The 21,287-nt window shown below is 42.7% G+C and overlaps 1 protein-coding gene across 6 annotated transcripts in view; it reads left to right on the top strand.

The window, feature by feature from the left end:
• Nucleotides 1-1,338: 1,338 nt before the first annotated feature.
• Nucleotides 1,339-21,287, top strand: part of LOC118117051 (protein unc-79 homolog) — a 35,059-nt gene continuing 15,110 nt past the window's right edge. For 4 of the 6 annotated variants that reach the window (XM_035169111.2, XM_035169114.2, XM_035169113.2 and 1 more), the window contains exons 1-23: nucleotides 1,339-1,491; nucleotides 3,471-3,591; nucleotides 6,681-6,994; nucleotides 7,720-7,890; nucleotides 8,383-8,478; nucleotides 8,584-8,639; nucleotides 9,807-9,936; nucleotides 10,059-10,123; nucleotides 11,004-11,092; nucleotides 11,975-12,015; nucleotides 12,361-12,389; nucleotides 13,434-13,663; nucleotides 13,883-14,054; nucleotides 14,199-14,429; nucleotides 14,695-14,885; nucleotides 16,052-16,175; nucleotides 16,994-17,134; nucleotides 17,640-17,855; nucleotides 18,201-18,428; nucleotides 18,651-18,792; nucleotides 19,567-19,646; nucleotides 19,783-19,931; nucleotides 20,068-20,225. In XM_035169111.2, coding sequence (XP_035025002.1) covers nucleotides 1,470-1,491; nucleotides 3,471-3,591; nucleotides 6,681-6,994; nucleotides 7,720-7,890; nucleotides 8,383-8,478; nucleotides 8,584-8,639; nucleotides 9,807-9,936; nucleotides 10,059-10,123; nucleotides 11,004-11,092; nucleotides 11,975-12,015; nucleotides 12,361-12,389; nucleotides 13,434-13,663; nucleotides 13,883-14,054; nucleotides 14,199-14,429; nucleotides 14,695-14,885; nucleotides 16,052-16,175; nucleotides 16,994-17,134; nucleotides 17,640-17,855; nucleotides 18,201-18,428; nucleotides 18,651-18,792; nucleotides 19,567-19,646; nucleotides 19,783-19,931; nucleotides 20,068-20,225 — 3,196 coding nt within the window. In that variant the 5' untranslated portion in view covers nucleotides 1,339-1,469. Of the gene's footprint in view, nucleotides 1,492-3,470; nucleotides 3,592-6,680; nucleotides 6,995-7,719; nucleotides 7,891-8,382; nucleotides 8,479-8,583; nucleotides 8,640-9,806; nucleotides 9,937-10,058; nucleotides 10,124-11,003; nucleotides 11,093-11,974; nucleotides 12,016-12,360; nucleotides 12,390-13,433; nucleotides 13,664-13,882; nucleotides 14,055-14,198; nucleotides 14,430-14,694; nucleotides 14,886-16,051; nucleotides 16,176-16,993; nucleotides 17,135-17,639; nucleotides 17,856-18,200; nucleotides 18,429-18,650; nucleotides 18,793-19,566; nucleotides 19,647-19,782; nucleotides 19,932-20,067; nucleotides 20,226-21,287 lie in introns of those variants that run through there. The other 2 variants (XM_035169112.2, XM_035169117.2) reach the window with 2 other exon arrangements.

Here is a 21,287-nt window from a genome sequence, read left to right on the forward strand (position 1 = left end):
CCCCACCCTCACCCATCCTACACCTCTCTATTATATTTCCATATCCCACACCCCCTGTCCTGTCTATTTAGATAACAAAGGGACAGATATATAAATCTGTGCCTGCTGAAGAAGGTTCCGCCCCCTAACCCCAATATGGATGTTGCTCCTCACCAGGTGGAGACGTGATGGAGAGACTCCAACGGTTCTTGGCACAAAGCATAATGGGAACAGTGTGTCAGGGACTCAGACCTAATAAAGGATGCAGGATGTAATTTCCCATAAACATAAAACGAACATCTGATTTTCCAACCTGGCACATCATGGTTATGATGTGTGTGTAATAAAACAATAGCAATAGCAATATAATTTTCACCAATAGCAATATAACAAAGGTTCAATAAATAGCAATATAATGCTTATGCGTTGTATAATCTTGGAATCATTTATAAGGATCTGAAGTTGTCAGGTCTGGTTACAATGGAGGAATTTAAGTCAATATCAAAGGGTCGAGAAAATAACTCTTATGGTCACAGTGGATGCTCTGAAAAGTTGTATTGAATTGAATTGAATTGGAAGATGTGTGTTGTGAATGTAGTGTATGACACCTGTATTTAATAATATCTAGTCACATTGCACTTCTCAAAACATAGTTACAAAGTACCTCACAAATATAAAAACAACTAAAAATACAAAAATATATACAAACAGATAAAAACTCAGTGAGAAAAACAAAATGAACTCTCTGAGTATGAACGGGTGTCTGTAATGTTGTTATGTTTTTATTAATTAATTTGCCTCTCTTCTCATAAAGAAGAGTTTAACATGACAACCTTCACGGTTGAAATAAAAATAATAATGTGATAATCATCGACTGATACGAACCATTTTTATCTTGATATATATTTCATGCAGCCCTATATTATTTATGACAGTGTGACAACCATCTGTTGCATGTTCACCTATTCATCCTGCACCATAACAAAAAAGAAAATTAAATATTGGAGCAAAAACCCAGATGAGGTCTTTGTGTTTCCTCCACTGTCATCATCTTAAAGAAGACTGATGGGCTTCTTGGAATTCTTGAATGACAATTTGTCAAAGCCGGATCAGTCCATTTTTGGAAAGGTAGTGTGGTGGGAGGTGGGTATATCAAGCTTCCCTCTCCACATTGGAAGACAAAATAAATTCCTGAGATGGAAAACAGACTCCGAAAAAATTAAATAAAGCGAGTCTCTCATTTTAATTCCACTAAAAGCTCGGCGAGAAACCGACCACTGACAAAAAACCCACAGCGCATGAACCACCACCGCGCAGGAGTGGTACAACCAAGCCCGGAGCCTGGGCTGCTGAGAGGGGGAGTACATTCACTTTTTCACCGCTGAGGGAAACGCAACGCCGGGGGAGGAAAGAGGAAAAAGGAACAGACCGAAAACCACAGTGAAAACAACTGACAGTCTTGGTTATATGTTTCCCCAACAGTCTGCGAAATGTCCACGAAGGCAGAGCAGTGTAAGTACGGATCTGTGTTTGTTTGTGTGTGTCTGTGTGTGTGTTTGTGTGTGTGTTTCCACCTGTCTTTACATGAGGGTGAAGCTGTGATGTGATTCGGGGGTTGATTTAACCATGGGAGCGGATGAGGGGAGCTGTCCTTGGTGATGAACGCGCGGTTGCCAGGGCAGGTTGTTGCAACACGTCCTCTCTCTCTCTCTCTCGCTCTCTCTCTCACCGCAGAGGATGACTGGAGGCTCATTGCTCACACACACCTCTCTCCGTCCATCTCTCCGTCCAACTGCAAGGTTCACAGAAGAAAAAGAAAATGTCGTAGCAATAAATGGAATGGCCGTTTGTGTATTTGATTGATTGACGTGGCTGCATGGGGGTCGAACTGTGGTGCTGCTGCTGTCAAGGTCGACCTGACAAGATTCTCCCACCGAACAATATCGTGGCATTAGATTGATCGATAACGTGGGTTTGATCACACGCCGCCCTGAAGGCTGCTGCTGATTTCCTCCTCCTCCTCTTCATCAACATCTTCATCATCACACCCCCTCGGTTTGCTTTGGAACAGGTGGAAACCAGCACCATCCTCTGCCTCCACATCCCCTCCCATCTGGACTGAACGATCCTGGCAGACTTTTTTTTTATTAAGGAATTTGCGCACGTTATTGAATTTAAAACCACTAGCATTGTAAAAATGTGAGGTCAAACTTGTTGTTTTGTGGCTCCCATTTCGTTTGGCTAAAAGTTGAGTGTTGCTAATGTTGTTTATAGGCAATATATTGAAGAATCCACCAGGCTAATATTAGAAAAAGATGAAGCAATATATTGTTCTACTGTTAAACATCATATCGGCAGTTATCTATATTTATCTTTATTAGGGTCCTCCGTCTATAGACTTGTTTTATCCAAATGTAACTGAGGACTTTTCATATCAGTCCACCATCAAAATGCAATTACATTAGACTAGTGTACTATTATAATATAGTATTGACACAATTTGATGCAGACCATGATAAATAGCTAATCCTGGCTACACTTGAAGAGATTTTCTCACAATATTATAAGTAGAGTACATACAGTCTCCTTATAAAACCACATTTAAATTCACTAGATCCGAATTTTTATCTGGAGCTGGATTGGCCACCAATTTTTTTGGAACTGCACCATTGGAACTACACCCCATCTCACAATGTTGAAGAAAAAAAAATTCCTGGATTTGCACCCCGATCCATATCCACAACACAATGTTATGGTTTATGGCAGTTTTTGCGTAATCCTGCCAACAAACGCGGACAAACATATCCTTGGCTCCTCATCGTTCATCCCTCAGGGAGGAGAGAGAATCATGTGTGATGCAGCACTGTACCACAGCTCAGTTCTCTGACCACACATGCCCACAGCCAGCTGCTGTTATTTTTATTTTGGGGGTTTGTCAGTTACAGGTCAGAGAGGAAGCTAAACATCGCAGCCCAAAGTCACAGAAAATGGGCCAGTGATCACCAACACCCAACTTATCTGAACCTTTACATAACCATGCGAAAACATCAAATAAAAGGCTCAAACCCAAAGACAGAGACTTGAGGGAGTTAAGTTCCATAGGACTCCACGCTGAAATGTCTCTCAGTGACATTTGTGAAGGGAATGAGTGAGTCCTTTCTCGTGTTCACCCTCGAACGCATTTTCCCAGCTTGTCTCGGGACATGAGCTGGCAACCCTTTGTGCACGAGCGTGTTTCTGTAAGCCATAGGTTACTGCCTCCTCTAGGGCCTCCTGTGACCTCGCCGCTATACCAAAGAAGGCCAGAGAGCCATGGAATCACTGACTCTTTGTTTACAACATCCAAATTACATGCAGTTGGGTCTTGTAGTGGAGAAACAACAACAGATGTATAGATGTATGCATGTTTGCCTTGTTTTTGTGCTCTTTACTCACTACAACAGTCTTTCTAGTGTTGATTTACTTGTTACTCTGCTTTTTATTTTGTCTAGTTGCCTCTAAGATACGATACTTGCAAGAGTATCACAACCGTGTGCAACACAATATTTACCCAGTGCCCTCTGGAACAGACATTGCAAACACACTGAAATACTTTTCCCAAACCCTGCTCAGGTAAGTACCCTGCTCTAGAGCCAACAGGTGAAGTAACAGACTGTAGAATGTTTGATATTTAGCGTCAGGAGAGTTCACAGTACAGTGCACACTTTCTCAAAGGGACGACAGTGACACCATTATGAATTTACTACATAAAAAAGGAAGTTGTAGGGAAATGGCCAGCTCCATTTACTGATATGAGAGTGTAGCAGATTTCCCCTGAAGTTACATGGTTTGCGTACAAGTAGCAGCAGAGATAGACGGCTCGGTGGTGTTTATTGATTCAGTGGCCGACAGCTAGATTAACGCTTCCGGGGGGTGGGTGGGCTCTAGTGTCCTTTCCAGAGGGAGGCGGATGGCAGGTCCTCCTGCTCTGCAGTCGCAGGGTCATCCTGCTCCTCTGGGTGCTGTGAAAGCCAGAGGAAGGAACAATATGTTATTTCCTCCTCAAACACAGGTCAAGTAGGCGGCCATTTTAGACACATCTAATTTCATCATGTGTCTTTTTCCTTTTTTCTTAGCCTGAGCTTCTTTCCAATTAAAAAATTGACAGCGGAGATAATAAATTTTGTTCATCATCTGGCTTCATAAAGAACTCCAGTGTTGTTGTGACTTATTAGTTCATTTACAAATAAAGGGTGTGATTGCCGGAGGCTGAACTTGTTTGTCCCACATGATTATTACCAGTTTAGGGTGCAATCTATTTGAGATTCATCCACTGAGTATCCTGGATGCTTCGTGCATTGCTGAAGGGCCGTCCTACACCAGCATCCTGTTTTAAATCCTGGGCTGCAACTGATGATCTTTTCATCTGAGTGCGAATACAGTCACTCACCATGATGCCACTATTTGCTCGATATTTTCCTGCAGAGCAGCCTCTTTGCCTCTAATATGCAGAACAAATCATTCTGCTTGTCATTAGAGGTGGTCTGGTTTCCTGAGCGTGGGGGTGGGGGGGTGGGGGGGACTCCAGGATTATCCATCCACCTGTTCCTTCTGAAGACCGGGGCGAAGAAAGAGAGTGAATGCAAAAAAAGGGGAGAGGGTTATCAAGTGGGATTAGTGAGCCTTTAAGTAGGTCTGTGTCATGTTCTTGGAAGGAAAAAGCAAAACAGCCAGAGGAGGTGTTTGCTGATTCATACGCTCAATTTTTTGGTTCAGCACAGGTCAGGGCAGAAAAAAGGGAAGATGCAATTCTATTGGCCTCCTTAAAGATGAGGCATAGCTTCCCATATTTCTCCAAGTCAAACCGAGCTCTCTGCTACAGTGAGCCTCGCTGGCTTCGCGCCAAACTGTACCACCCATGAGAACGACTGCAGCGGGCCGCAATCATCCACTGTTTAGCTACTGTTTAAGATTTAGCACCACACGCTTGAAATCCTGTTTCTCAGATGAGTCTTGATTGTGCTTTGAAGTCTTGATCACTGATACACACATAGCCAATGACTTTGTATTGACAGCGCAGGGACTGACAGTCGATGTACGTCATGTGTCTGTACCAGTGCATTTCTACATGTGTTTTATGTGTCGTATAACTCTTGTGTCGTTCTGTTCGTACGTATGTGCGCACATGTGTGTGTATCTTTGCGTGTGTACATGTTCCGCGTACGTGTGTGAGCGTGTCTTTTTATATGTCTATGTTCATTGTTCAAATTGATGATGTTTTCTATATGAGAAATGGGCAGTGAAAAAGTCATACTTTGAGATACAGTCTGTTGTCATGCTGGTTGAGTTGGTGCTGCACAATGACGCAGCGTCACGAATGAATCTACGCGGACAAAAATCTTACAGAGTATAACTTTGAGGGGATTAGGTCAGAAAATGTTACATTCTGCTGTTCACGTATAAACTCAACATTATGCATCTAATGTTATATGTTAAAAAAATACTTATGAAATCCCCTTTCTCACTTGCCATGAATGCTATAACTCTTTTTTGAGTGACCTTCCAAAAAAAACAAAAAAACAATACAGCAGCATTTATAATCTGGGCTCTCATGATAAATCCCAATCATTTGCCTGATAGAACAGCTTAGCTCTTTAATAATGTGCAGTAAAAAAAAAAGAGCAATGCTCTCTGGCCCCCACCCTCCCCCCTCCTCCACCCTAGACGCTCCCACACTCAACCCCGACTAGTTTTTTGCTTTTGTTTTTCTCCCCCTTTGAAATTGAAAATGTCCACCACCTTCCCCCCGGGGACAGCAAACACAATTGTCCATCTTGCATTAGCTCACAAACATGATGCTACCAGTCATCTCCCCCTTGATACAACCTATTTCCTTTGTCATTATAGTTTCTCCTCTACAGTAGATTAGTTGTTACATTTATTTTAGAAACCTGAATCCATATGCCTGTTGGATCTCATTATTTCTCCTGATGATACTGGTGCAGTATCATAACGTATGCATACGGACATTATTTCTCTGGTGCAATAAACATGTGCTGTGACCTAGGAGCACTTGATCTAACCTCACACACATGTTTATTACTGGCTGAAGCATGTTTCAAAAGTGTCACCTCTGTATTTTCCCGAAACAATTTGGTGTCACTCCCATCCTTGACAGCCCCACTAAAGACAAGGAAATTTCATTTTTAAAAAAGAAATTCCACGGCTCATTGGCCATTTTTTTTTTTTGCATAGTGGCCACCACTGACCTTGCTCATTGGAAGACGGCAGCCATCGAGGGACAGTCATTTGCGCTGTCCCTTTTTGGAGAAGTATGGGGTTGCCACTGAAAACATGCCATTTTTTATATTTTTGCTCCTTGTCACCAGATACGCATGAGATGCAGTGATCATTGCAGTTTGTGCTCATGTTTTTTTTGTTTTCCAAGTGCAAAGGCAGACAAAACGAGATGAAATTGAACTCGAGTCACTCTGAGCAGACAAAGCAGGGAAAAATTGCCCGTGCCTTCAGTGATACAGTCAAATAGTGAGACACTGCATCCTATGTGGGGTTTATCTGGGTTTGTTTTTTTCTATTTACGCTGTCTCTGTAGTGCCATTTCAATGTAATGTGCTGTTTTTTTGTGTCTTTGTTGTCTCTTTTTTTCCCTTGTTCCCCCTCCCCTACCCTCCCTCCCCCCTACCCTCCCGCCCCCGGAGCAGCATTCTGTCCCGCACAGGCAGGAAGGAGAACCAGGAAGCTTCCAATTTGGCCGTGCCCATGACCATGTGTCTTTTTCCTGTGCCATTCCCACTCACCCCATCTCTAAGACCACAAGTCAGTTCCATCAACCCTACAGTTACTCGCTCCCTCCTTTACAGCGTTCTGCGCGATGCCCCGTCAGACCGCGGGGGGCAGGGGCAGCAGAGTCGGGACGCTCAGCTCTCAGAGTACCCCTCTCTGGACTATCAGGGCCTCTATGTGACCCTCGTGACCCTGCTTGACCTGGTGCCCCTGCTGCAGCACGGTCAGCATGGTGAGTCAAGGCCCCAGTGCACCACTGTTTGTCATCATCATCCCCCCGAGCCGTCTGGCCTGCATGAAGCCACTGCTGCTTTTTTGGCCTCTTTTGTAACGGGAAGAGAGAAGTCCTGCTGAGGATCTTGAGGGATGCATGGGGTGATTGGGAGCACGCTGGATCCTGTCAACCTATTCGTTCATAAGCCATTGGATACACCAGACATAGGCTTTCTCTTCTGTGTATCATACTTGACTGCATGTTTGTTATGTAAAAGTGCGAGAAATGTTTAAACTTATGTTGTCATGTGCAAATATATTAAGTTAAATGAAGAACACGCGTGGGTAAATGCAATGTTTAGAGCACATCTGAGAATGACATATTTCCACACTGTTTTTCACGGGCCCCAGTCTGCATCACAGTCAGTGTTCTTATTTTTCATGAATATTTTAACCACTGTTAAAAAAAGCTCTAAAGCATGAAAACCCATCTCCTTGACTAGATTGCTCCACTTCTCCTGTGGGCAAACTTTACATCACTGGCTTTTAAAGAAACCTTTACTGCCCTCAACAGAAGAATTAAAGTGCAGACGTTTTATTTTTTCACTGTTAAAACTGTTAAATGACTGAATTTCCATGTGATGTCTGTGGCTACATACAGTATGTGAATACTGTATGTGCAGTTTATTGAATGAGTGTCTGTATATCTCTGTCTCTTTTTTTGCCTTTTCCCTTTCTCATCAGATCTGGGACAGTCCATATTTTATACAACAACTTGCCTCCTGCCCTTTCTCAGTGATGATATTCTCAGCACTTTGCCCTATACTATGATCTCCACTTTAGCCACTTTCCCCCCTTTCCTCCACAAAGACATCATTGAGTACCTGAGCACATCCTTCCTCCCAATGGCTATATGTAAGTATGATCCATCACATGATAATTAATGCAACATATTCAGCTCCTGTAAAAATTTAACTCAACCCATCATCAGGGACAATTGTAGAAAATCAAACGCAACACAAATAGCAGTTGCTAGGCATTTAAAGGGATTGTTCACTCAAAACTGAAAATTCACTCATTGTCTACTCACCACTGTGCCGATGGAGGTTTGACGGTTTGAGTCCACAAAACACTTTTGGAGTTTCAGGGGTCAACAGCATTGCAGCCAAATCCAACCCGTCTGTTTTGTGGATTCAAACACAAATGCTACGCCGCCATCGACATAGTGGTGACTAGATAATTTGTGAATTTTTCATTTTTGGGTAAACTATGCCTTTAAGCTTTGAAAACCACCCAAATGTTCTATAAATGACATAAACCGATCTTCATTACCACCTTGAAGAGACCAGACAGTGATCTTTCAAGCTGGCGTCATCCTTTCCTTTTCTCTCCCTTGCTCGTCTGTAGTGGGCTCCACTCGAAGGGAAGGAGGTGTCCCAGCCTATGTAAATCTGTCTGCTTCCTCTATGCTCATGATTGCAATGCAGTACACCACAAACCCAGGTAACCCATGACACTGACCCCATTTGATGCATGCATGCAAATCTGACCTACTAAATGTCGTGTAGTAACGTCTCTCTGCCTTAACTGGTCTCTACTTCGTTCCAGTGTATCACTGTCAATTGTTGGAGTGTCTGATGAAGCACAAACAGGAAGTGTGGAAGGTATGTCACCCTCTGAATGCAGAGAATAGACTGTATATAAAGGTGGACGACCCGACTGCTCCTCAAACGTGAAGCCAAAGCTTCTCAATCGCCACCTGGTGGCTGGCTGCACTACAGATTTTAAATTATGCCTCCTCCATGTTAATGGATCAGGCATGGACCAAAATAAAAAGTCAAATCACATGTTGAATAAATCTTTCTCAGAGATGGTTTCTCATTTGGGGAAGTTATGATCACACTATATGTTCACGTGTTCCTTTCTCTGGTAAGTTTGGTTTTATTTATAGTTATTCGATGCTATAAAAGGTGGTGAAATGTCTTCAACGACAGCTGACTCACCGTTGGTCGAGTGAGTGTATCGACAGGACTTCATCCGTCGATCGCTACTGCGCAGACTCTGGCTCCAAATGAGCAAGATGGCAGCCTTCATATATCCGGGATATTTTTGCTTCATTTCTGGGTCGTGGCAGGAAGTAGAGACGGATTGTTCATCTTCTTATACAGTCTATGATGCGCACATATTGTCATCTGTGTAAAGCAAAATATAAGAGTTTCATTCCAAGTTGAGATTTCTTATTTATTTTTTATTTAACAAATAGTCTTCTATTTTAAAGAAGAAGTTTGTGTCTATATGGTAAATATGAAGCTAGAGCTAACTAGCTAGTCTACTAAGCTAACCATCTGTTAGCAGAGTCTTAGCTTGGCCTAGTATAAAGAGTAAAACAGGGAGAAGCTGCTAGACTGACTCTGTTGAAAGGAAAAAAATATCTGACCAGCTAAAGTTCTCTAATAAACGCATTCTTATCTTGTTTGTGAAGAAAAAACTGTGCTTACCTTTTATTAAAAATATCACTTTATTATCACCGAGCTAGCCATTGGCCCTTGCTCGTATCTGTTGTGCCAAGCTAATCGTTAGCTATTGTGCTAGCTTCATGTTTAGCATACACATAAAAAAGTGCATTTCAAAGCTCTTGAAACTCTTCTTTTGAATATAAAATAAAAGGGTTTATCATAGTTTTAAAAGTAACTTATAGCCTTTACAAATGGATATAAATCAGGTTGGAATGAAAATCTATTTGCTGCTAGCTCCATTCACTATTCACAAATATCTAATAAATCTATTACAATTGCACTTTAATTATTGTTGATGTTGTCTGTGTATTCCAGGACCTTCTTTACGTCATATCATATGGACCATCCCAAGTAAAACCTCCTGCCGTGCAGATGCTGTTTCATTACTGGCCCAACCTGAAGCCCCCCGGAGCGATCAGTGAATACAGAGGGCTGCAGTACACCGGTCAGAATCTCTCAATGTCACATCTGCTGCTTCATCCGTCCTTGAACCAACTAAAGGTCTAATCTATCCCCCATTTTCCTCTTTTTTATCCTCCTCCCTCACTGCCTCTCCTCCTGGATCAGCCTGGAATCCCATCCACTGTCAACACATCGAGTGCCACAACGCCATCAATAAACCTGCTGTCAAGGTGACTTCAGTGTTAAATGTATAGAAAGATCCTACATCTCTTTACGTCTACAGGGCCTTGTCACTTAAACATGACGGATTAGCGGGGTGCTATGTGTTCAAAAAGCTGCCTCCCTCGAGAACTTCATCGGGAATGCATGTGCCAGATTGCCTTGCCGAGTTCAACCAGGCACAATGGCGTTTTGGCTCTCTGTGAGCCCCTCGGTAAATAAATCAGTCCGTGCCCAGGCAGCTGCACGAGCGGGGCAATGATATCATCTTCCCTTACACCAGTGTCGTAGCTGCTGCTCTGCTTTATCTGCGCCGCCTGCCTTTACTCAACTGTGCTTAAAGCTGACAAATCGAGAAGGAGCCTGGGCATGGACAGAGGCCAGATTTCAATTACCAGGAGCATGGAGGGTATGTGGGGGTGGGGGTGGTTTGGGGGGGGGCTTAATTGGAAGTAGTGACCCCGCGCAGCCCTTCAGGATGGGGTGGCATCAAGTGAGCGCAGTAAATTACAGTGCACCATCTGAACATCGAGGCCACGAGCGTTGGGGTTTTAACACAGGGCCAGGCACAGGTTGCGAGGGACTAGAGTGCAGCATATGCACGCAGCCATGCACACAGAGGAGTGGGGAGGCAGGTATAGGTGTCGGATGATTTCTTTGGCAAGACACTACCCTCTTAGAGTAAAGCTGTATGTGAGATGGCACATGGTAAAGGACACTTTGGACAGTAAGATGTTTATGAAAATGAAATGTTAAAAGGAGTAGTAGGAAGTAAGTATTTTTCTTTTTTGTGGAAGTTTGTCACTATCCTAAAACAGCTCCCACCTGTCAATATATTGATCATTTAAATACTACATACATTTTCTAACGCTTCCAATGTCACTTTTGCAGATGTGTATAGATCCCACTCTTTCTGTTGCCCTGGGAGACAAGCCCCCTCCTCTTTATATATGTGAGGAGTGCAGCCAGAGGATAGCAGGGTATGTATGTATGTATGTATGTTTCACCTCGTTTCTCCATCTCCAGATCCTCCCCCGACTTCAATAAGATGCCATTCCAAACATATATCACCCACTGCCTGCCTCGTTATTCCTCTCTTTAACCCAGGGGAAATGCATCGCCATGGTTACGTAATTCCCTTGGGCCGATAATGAGATCATCATCACAAAAGCACGCAGCCAATTTCTTCTCTTTTCTCCCTGTAACTGTTGTAACAGAATGAGTGAACCAAATACAGTACTGGGATTGTTCTAAACGTCTCTGGTTCGGATGGGTAAGAGTGTCCAACCAGGAGGGTTCTGAGAATTCAAATCCAAACAGAGGAAGTGTTCTGACAATGAAACAGGCAGGAGTCCAAATGTGTGCATGTGGGGATGGTGGCTGGCTGAGCGTGGCAGGTATATCTAGGTGGTTCGACATTCTTAGATGCAGGCAAAAACAACAAAAGTTAGATTCAGGTGAACAGGAGAAAGTTTTTCTACGAAGTGGCAGAATTGTGGTGAAAAGGCCACATGGTCCTCATACACAGCAAAGTTTGGTGGACTTAGGAATTGGGGCTCAGGTATGTAACAACACACATGAAACAGTTGCAGGAAGCAAGAGGGCCGGGCAAACAATGCACAGAAACCTCACAATAACAACAGCAAAACCAATTAAGTATCCATATTCTTCACAGTAGCATATTTGAATTACATGACTCAGTTTTTGTTTATTTTATCTGATACTGAGAGAAGATATTTTGTGTTCTAGCTGTGTGGGAAGTTGAGACTGCTCTGTAGACACAAGCTGGACATGTATATATGTATATACACTCTGAGGAGCCCTTTGCCTATACATCGTGTAATGTTTATACATTTTTCCAGAGACCACGCTGAATGGCTTGTTGATGTTCTCCTGCCACAAGGTGAGCGTTCGCAAACTAAAGTGTGTCAAAGCTTGAATATTAATTTGTCACAGTCTGTCACATACAAACAAACACAATAAATATATTATACTTAGTGGAGCCTATATATGTTAAGTGCCTAAAATAAAGTAAAGTTTTTGGTGCAACAATATAATACAGAGTATAGAAATAGATAAGAATGATCTTCCATGCTGTAGGTTACTTTAGTTGAATTTCCTGTATAGAAGCTGCTGATATATTCTGTATGGATACTTTATTTTTATTATTATTTTGAAATGAAAAATATGACTTGCAAAAGCCTTTGTTGTCTTCAGATTGAACATTGTTGTTCATTTCTCTTTACAGCAGAGATATCAGCCATTTGTCAAAAGAAGGTAAGATATTTATACTGCAACATGAACTCTAATATCAATGTCTACTCATGATTTGAACATCAAAAATCCAACAGTACATGTTTTCAATTGTTTTATCACTGTAAACAGAAACGATTGAATTGGTTAACCCTGAATATACTTCAAGATATTATTTTTTACCTATGATCCATAGCAAGGTCATTTATTTATGAATCTGAAAAACTGAAGTGGCTCAGTAAAAGCCAAATCATTTCAAATAAATGTTTCTTTGCGGTTGTCAAATGCGCTGCTTTAGGCAGAGCTGCTCCTTGCTGGTTTCTACTGTGACACGGGGAAACTTGAGTGTGAGCCGGTCTCGGGTATTCCCGTCAGGCCGAGCAGCTGACTGATGTTGTCAGGGGAAACAGCTGGACCCTGTTCTGTTGTATAATCCACAGCCTCCCTCTCTGATCAGGCTTTGTCCCACCTATTCCAGAAAGCGCTTTAAAACTCCCACCTGGGTTTCACACGTGATCCGACAGTGCTCTTCATCTGAGAATAGCTACTTATAATTACACCATGATACCAAACATAGAACAAACTTCAAACAACAACAACATCATAAGTAACTTTTTCTCTCGCTGAAAGCTTTGACAAGTGAATGAGTGAAATCGCCATCAGAGGACAGATATCTTAATTTGATAGGGAGCACTGCATCCCCCTAATGGCACAAGATTAGAGGCTGATCAGATTAGGATGCCTCTCTAGTGCCATGCTTTTTATTTTTAGAAACCTGAGACACCATGGGGACGCATAAAGACATTTTCTATTGCCACAGATGTAGACAGATCAACTTTCCTAAACAAATGCATATTACAAAGAGAGATATTAATTACGAGGGTATTTTAGAACTAGAAATATGTTTATTTTTAGGGGCTTGTCGTGAGACATTATTGGCTGGTTTACTGTGATTGTTGATGTTTTTGGGTTTTTTTGCCTGCTGCCGAGAATAGAAATTAAAATGATCCCTTCTTCTCCTCCTCTTCTTCCTCCTGCTTTCTCTCGTGTTTCGGCCTTGCACTGTAGAACTGTAGCTCTCATGTTAGGCGGGCTGTGGTCACCTGCTTCTCGGCTGGCTGCTGTGGGCGCCATGGCAACCGGCCTGTCCGCTACTGCAAGCGTTGCCATGTCAACCACCACAGCAGCGAGGTGGGGGCTGCGGCGGAGACCCATCTGTACCAGACCTCGCCCCCTCCCATCAACACACGGGAGTGTGGAGCGGAGGAGCTGGTGTGCACAGTGGAAGCGGTTATAAGGTACATTGACAGTGTTTACACTAACATATCCCAGCCACAGTTACAAGACATACGCCTGTACCGTTGTGAAACACGTTTTTACATTAATATAGACCACAATACGGCAGAAAATTATATTAATAATATATATGTGATGTCAGGATATCTTAAGTCTATTTTTATTTCTCTCCTCCTCCTGTATCCTTTGCTTTTCCAATCTCACCCTCCACATCCACACAGCCTTCTGAAGGAGGCAGAGATTCACGCAGAACAGCGAGAGTTTGAGATGAACAGGCGCCGTCAGATGGGCCTGTCCGCCTCCCACCACTCCCTGGACAACATCGAGTTTGATAACAAGGAGGACGACCAGCACGACCAGCGCCTCCTCAGTCAGTTCGGCATTTGGTTCCTGGTGTGTAATCGCAAGCTGTTACTGCTGTTACTTTCAAAAACAGGGAGGGAGGGTTGAGATAAGAATGTGTACTGTACTCGGCCTCTTATCGCTGCTCTGTTGAATGTATGGTTCCCTGACTGATTGCTGTGACACGTGTCCTAGGTGAGCCTGTGCACCCCCAATGAAAACACACCTACGGAGAGCCTGGCCCGGCTGGTCAGCATGGTCTTCCAGTGGTTTCACTCCACTGCCTACATGATGGATGATGAGGTTGGAAGCCTGGTGGAAAAGCTAAAGCCTCAATTTGTCACCAAGTGGCTCAAGACGGTGTGTGAAGTGCGCTTCGACGTCATGGTCATGTGTCTGCTGCCCAAACCGGTTGAATTTGCCAGGGTAAGGTGAACACCAAGGTCAACTAAGCATACATCATATGATTAATGAATTATAGAGGATGCCCAAGGCGGACATGAACATCATGACTCCACACATACAGACAATACACATCCCCACTCCTGTTTATCTTAGTCATAGCACATGTTAACATCTGCACATGTTGACAATGACAACATCAGGATCTAACTGAGGACTGAAGTTTATTAAAATGATTCAGGGCAGGTCAGGGTCTGATCTAAGTCGGTCTGTGTTACCTTCTCCCCAGGTGGGAGGTTACTGGGACAAGTCATGTAGCACAGTGACCCAATTGAAGGAGGGTCTGAACCGCATCCTGTGTCTGATACCTTACAACGTCATCAGTCAGCCGCTGTGGGAGTGTTTTATGCCCGAGTGGCTGGAGGCCATCCGCACTGAGGTGCCCGACAACCAACTCAAAGAGTTCCGGGAAGTTCTCAGGTATGTCCACCTCCTAGAAATATTTGAATATTATTGTTGTTGTTCATGTAATAAAGACTTTAGGTATTGCATGTAAACAGGGGTGAAGGTGTAAAATGTGTAAGTTACTTTTTGATGTGCTAATTTTGAAGTGCAGCATTTACCTGCAAATCTCTTTGATTTCTGTATTTGCTGGTGTATTTTTATTATGCTGGATAAGATTGAAAATCGACAAAACATAACAACATTGCAGCTACAATAGCTATTGTTTAATTATAGATGTATTTTTGAAGTTTAAACATCAGAAATAAATGTCAGGTATTTGTCTGAACTCCACAGAATTAGTTAAGGAAGAGTCTTTTCCAAAAATAATATATCCTCCGAGATTCAGCAGCCAAAATATTTTTTTTGCCTCAGTGGTTTATGTTTTAATGACCTATGCAAAATGTAAAAATCAAGACTCAAGTGGTAGATACGTCCTGGATTAAGGGGTTTATCAACAGAAGGTTATCATCAGTGCCATTTTTTTTTCTTTTTTCTTTTTCGTCAATTGATAGCACACCTATGTCCATTAGAGAGGGGCTGGGCGCATGTTTCTGTCCGAAACTATCAGACCCGAGCCCAATGCAGTTATTGTAGCTGTATTAAATCTCTTTCAACCTGTCCCTGACAAGCTTGTTTTCATTGATTAGATACATGTGCAGTGTAAAATATAGGCTATCCCAGCCAACTTGGCCACACCTGACCAACATGGGTCAGGTATCCACACTAATGTCCATGCACTAATAAAACTCTTGGTATTTATATTTAGCTTCTGTACAGATTAAATCTTGATTCAGGAGATATTTTTATAGATGTACACTATGTAGAAAGTAAGGTTAGTAGTTTCCCTTGCTGCTAGTCTTTATGCTAAGCTAAGCTAATTACATCCTAGTCCCTGCTTCATACTTACTACAGTGGTACCAATCTTGGCATTTAACTATATACACATATATATATAAACAATACCACCAGCTGAAGAAGACATAGTGTAGCTGCAGCGTAAGGACAATTAAACTGCATTAAACCACATCATGAAACAATATTGAAGGTGACAATAATGATTGCATAACAGTATCTGAGATGAATGTATGCTGTATAAATGTATTTACATAAACGCATTATTCTCGTCTGCCTTCTCCCTGCAGTAAAATGTTTGATATTGAGCTGTGCCCGCTGCCTTTCTCCATGGAGGAAATGTTTGGCTTCATCAGCTGCAGATTCTCTGGCTACCCAGCGTCTGTGCAAGAGCAGGCTCTGCTGTGGCTGCATGTAAGCAGCACACGTACACGCACACACACACAAACACACACACATACACGCACACGGTGTCATGGGTCCAGTTCACATCCTGCAGTTCTGTCCACAGCGAGTGTGAATTGAACAGGCTGTCACAAAGTGTGACAAGTGTGTGTGTGAGTCTGGGCAGGAGCCCTGCTGAATATGGATCTGGGTCGCAGAATGAGACAGAGAGAGATAGGAGGGAACTTGCCTTTCATCGCATATGCAATCACAGCTTGCTGCCCTGTGTACATGGATCAATTTCAAGTTTTCTGTCACCACTGCGATCAAGAGATTGCATGAATTTACCCTCAGTAAATGGGTCACGTTTAAATCAGACAGAGAACTGGTGCTCAGTTTGATTCTACGTGTTATTTTCTGTATGGTACAGCTCTGTGATCTATCGTTTGCCCTGGTTTTGAAGTATCCATTGTTCAGATAAACCTTTATAAATGGATGTGATTGTGATTTTGGTTCTTAAAGTATAAAAAAATATACATTTGAGTTTTCATAATTCTCCTTCAGAAAAAAATTGTTCCAGATAAAATCTGCCTGTTCCGTAATTTATTCTGAGTAAGTGGGATAATATTTCTGAAAAAGCGCATTGCTATGAAAGTTTTTTATAGATGCAATTATACAATGCTTTGACCATCATCAACAAAATGTCATTAATCTAATATAATTAGGAAGGTATAGAAAACTGTTTAGGTTCTCTGTGCATACACCAAAACACTAGCTGCATGCTGCATATTATATATTTTTGTTTGTGATTTTGTGCAATTGAAACAGTGAGTTCTGTTTGGGCGTAGGTGCTGTCGGAGCTGGACATCGTGGTGCCTCTCCAGCTGCTGATCGGGATGTTCTCCGATGGAGTGAACTCTTTGAAGGAGCTGGCCAATCAGAGGAAGGCACGTGCCTCAGATCTGACTGGCAGCACTGGGGCTCGCAGGGTGAGGACGACAAAAATAAATAAAAGGATATCAGGGATTGCTGCTAATTTTCACCTCTTGTCGTTGCAGTATCACATCACTAATATGTCAGAGAGTATATTACGTCACCCCGCTTCACTCAAATCGTCACCTGACCAGATGTTATAACACCTTTCTTGATATCTGGTGTCTGACTGTCAGATGCCTGTTTATGATACGGATGTTCACATTTATTCTCTGCTTAGCTTCTGTCCCTACCATTCATTGGGAAGTACTGCACTGTATGTTGCCATGGTAACTCCTAATGCCTAAATATAGCTCACTGAAAGGGCTTAATTAAACTTGACTGTGATGTAGATTTGTCACTGAAGTTTATAGCCGAGAAACTCTGTAGTGATGTGTCATTACAGGTAATATGTGAGGAACTTGTTTGGAGACTAAAAAACGATCAAAAGCGTAAATCTCCTGAGATTTTAGTCAAAAACACGTATTTTACTTTGTACAATGATGCATTCTTTGTTTGCAGGTGAGTGTGGTTTCAGATCCAGGACGCCGTGGGCAGCACAACACGCTCAGCCCGTTCCCCAGCCCCTTCAGGAGCCCGTTCCGCAGCCCCCTGCGCTGCAGCCCCTTTAAAAACCTGGGTCACGCCACCGGCCACTGTGCCCTGGATCTGGATTGTGATGATGACGACATGAACCTCGGTTGCTTCATCCTCATGTTTGACCTCATCCTGAAGCAGGTGACCTTATTGTACTGATGAGAAATAACTAAACAATACATGTACATTTTAAATCATGTTTCAAGTGAGGGATGGTGATAATATTTATACAATATTCTAAGACTGAGTTGGTTAGCAAGGAAAATATCCTAATACAAACCCTGCAATACTGTATTATATCACCAAAGCATATCCAAGGGTGAATCCACAATATGCAAATATGCACCACAAGTAGTTGACTCATAAAAATGAAGGTGACACACAGTGCAATGACAACAGTGCCCACAGGCAAGACCTTGACATTTGCATATGACGCTCCACTTTCTGTTCCCCTGTTTTTACTGTCGTCTCCCCCGGCTGTCCCAGATGGAGCTCCAGGACGATGGTGTGATGCTGGGTCTCGACAGCAGCCTAGGGAAGGATATTGTGGGCATTATCAACAACGTCTTCCAAGCTCCGTGGGGGGGCTCGCACACCTGCCAGAAGGATGAGAAGGCCCTGGAGTGTAGCCTGTGCCAATCCAGCATCCTGTGCTACCAGCTGGGCTGTGAGCTCCTGGAGAGGTTGACCCCCCGGGAAGAGATACGCCTGGTGGTGAGACACACAGCATGAATTTTTATGCACCAAATATAAACAAGTCCTGTGGGTTAAGCAGGTAAGGCTTTGACGTTGGTAATCCTGTCCCAAACCACAGCACCACAAACACCACTGTGTTCCAGGCTCAGCATATGTTGTTGTGGCATAAAGCACAAAGTATGTTCATCAAACATGATAGAAAATATGAAGGGGATGTTTTGATGTTTCATTCTCCTGCAGGAACCCACGGACAGTCTGGAGGAAACTTTGCTCCTCCCTCAGATGGATTTCTGCATCGGGGCGGAGATTGGGAATGAGGGAGGGGACAACCCAAGTGGCACACACACTGACAACCCCAGTAACCCCTCTCCTGATGATGCAAGTATGTACTGTACACGGTGTGGTTCCAACAAAAAAAATGTTATATAAAATTTAAAAAATATCATTAATCCTTTGAGGAATACTTCCACCTCTTGGGAATTTCACAAATTTGGTTTCTCTAATCTAAACTATTGAAGGCATTTAAAGGAGTGACTTTGTGTTCTAGTTGATATCACTCTTATGATACAGTAAACATGTAGCTGGAGCCAGAGGCCAATTAGCTTAGCACAAAGACTGGACTCTGGGTGAATCAGCAACTCTGGTTAATTCCAAAGTAACAGTCTGTCTCCCAGCACCTGTATCGCTCACCATGTTATATTTCTTAAGAATGTCAAGCTGCTGGTGGCTTTTTGCTGCTCCACAATTGAGAGCATCCTACCATACTGCATCACAGTGTGGTGTGCAGGCTGCTCAGCAGCAGACAAACACGCTTTACAGAGGGTTATAAACAGAGCACAAACTAGAATGGAACTCAGTGGAGCACAAACCTCTGCCAAGGCCCAACAGTTCCCTAAACATGCCTGATTTTTTACATCAACATCCATGAATTATTCTCCCAAAAAATGGTGAAAATATAAAAAAAATGGACAAAAAAACACTCTCATATCTCGCAAGGTTTAAAGAGAGTGAAAATAAATTCCTGGATTCCCTACCCAAATTGAATGGGTTCTTCCCTGACTCATAACACATTCTTTATCAGTCATTAAACTGTGTCTCCTCTGCACTCAACTGGAATGTTGATTTATTTCAAACACTACGGTCTTTTTCCTTCCAGCCATGAAGAATAACTCTGACAAGAAATTCTCCTACCAGCAGCTCCCTGTGTCTCTGAAGCTCATATACACCGTCCTGCAGGTACTTCTTAATAACAAATAAGAAAAACTGAGGCACTAAAATGATGACATCATGAAATGCATTCAAGAATGTTTTTTTGAGATTTATTTGAGTGCACCTGTGGCCCACTGTGACTCATTGTCTCCTTTATCCTCAGGAAATGTCCAAGTTTGAGGAGCCTGACATCTTGTTCAACATGCTGAACTGTCTGAAGATCCTGTGTCTCCATGGAGAGTGTTTGTACCTCGCCAGCAAGGATCACCCCCAGTTTCTGGCCTACATCCAGGAGAAGATGCTTATCCCGTGGTGTGTGCTCACAACTCCCCTTCGGTCATAGAAAAAAAAGATCATTGGATGGAAATATCTCTGTGCAGCTGTTGATTTATCCAACTTGTTGATGGTCTATTGTGCATTTGTCCATTGTGTCCTTTCTGTGTTTCAGTCTGTGGTCCATGTTGAAGTCAGAGTTTTGCCAGTTAGCCTCCCTGGCTGTACCCCAGCTCCTGCACGCCCTCTCTTTGTCCCACGGGGCCGACATCTTCTGGAACCTCATCAACTCAAACTTCAACAGCAAAGACTGGAAAATACGATTTGAAGCAGGTGAGAGACAGAGAGTAGTTACTTATGCTGCTTTCAGACATGCACTGAACTCATGTCGGAGTCAGTTGCTTCATACATTAGTCTGAGTTTTTCCTGCCAGCCCCTGAGCAAAATGTCAGCAGATTGTCTAAGTGAGCCCATGTGAGAATACAACAGGATTATTAGGTGAATTCACAGCGAGTGAAGGGGCATGTTGGCAAGAATTATAATATCTCAAAATGAAATCGCAAAGTCCAGAAAATGTCCGGAAAATTGGTTCCAGATGTTTTCTGGAGTTCATGTCTGAAAGTGGCCTTATTGTAATGTGTAGAATTATATAAAATATATCTGACATCTGCAGCTGCTGACATCTTAATGATCATGAACCGCATGTAGCCTCACATTAAACACAGCGTCAAGCTCATTATGATGCGAATAAAACATCCTCAGTGAGTTTCTTTATTTTCATTGTTAACGATGTGATTGTTGTTTTATGAATGAATTGATAGAGGACGACCCCCAGTTTGTTTATGTAATACGCTTCCTAAACCATTTCCTGCCTGCTGAAATCTCCCTCTTGTGTTGTCATGGTTACCATTTGGCTCTAACAGGCAGCAATAGGGAATTGTGGGATTAATAAGGTTTTCTCGCCTTGTGATTGGCAGAGAGGATCTGTGTGACCTTGAGACAGAGGCAGAGGACAGGTTCTCAGACTCCATGTATGGATGTAGGGGAAACAGTAGAGCAACCAGAGTGATGGTTGATCAAAATACACAGTAGATTTTCTTTAAAGGTTATTATTAGCCTATTGTGGATATAAATACTTGAGGAGATTCAGTTCATCTGTCTGTCTGTAAAATGTCAGGTGTCATATATCACGAACATGAGCATGTATCATATAAATATCATTATTATAAAACCCTGTTATTAGCGTTCACACAGATAATTTTACTGTGGTAGTTGTGAATCATGCAAACATTTAGATTTCTGTGGCTTTCACTGCTCTGGCATGATGTTGTCGCTCCCACACTGACACCTAGTGGTCAACACTTGTCAACACTGAGTGGGTGAGAGTTTATGGAT

The sequence above is a fragment of the Hippoglossus stenolepis genome, chromosome 10, assembly GCF_022539355.2.
Source record: "Hippoglossus stenolepis isolate QCI-W04-F060 chromosome 10, HSTE1.2, whole genome shotgun sequence".
Classification (NCBI taxonomy): Eukaryota; Metazoa; Chordata; class Actinopteri; order Pleuronectiformes; family Pleuronectidae; genus Hippoglossus; species Hippoglossus stenolepis.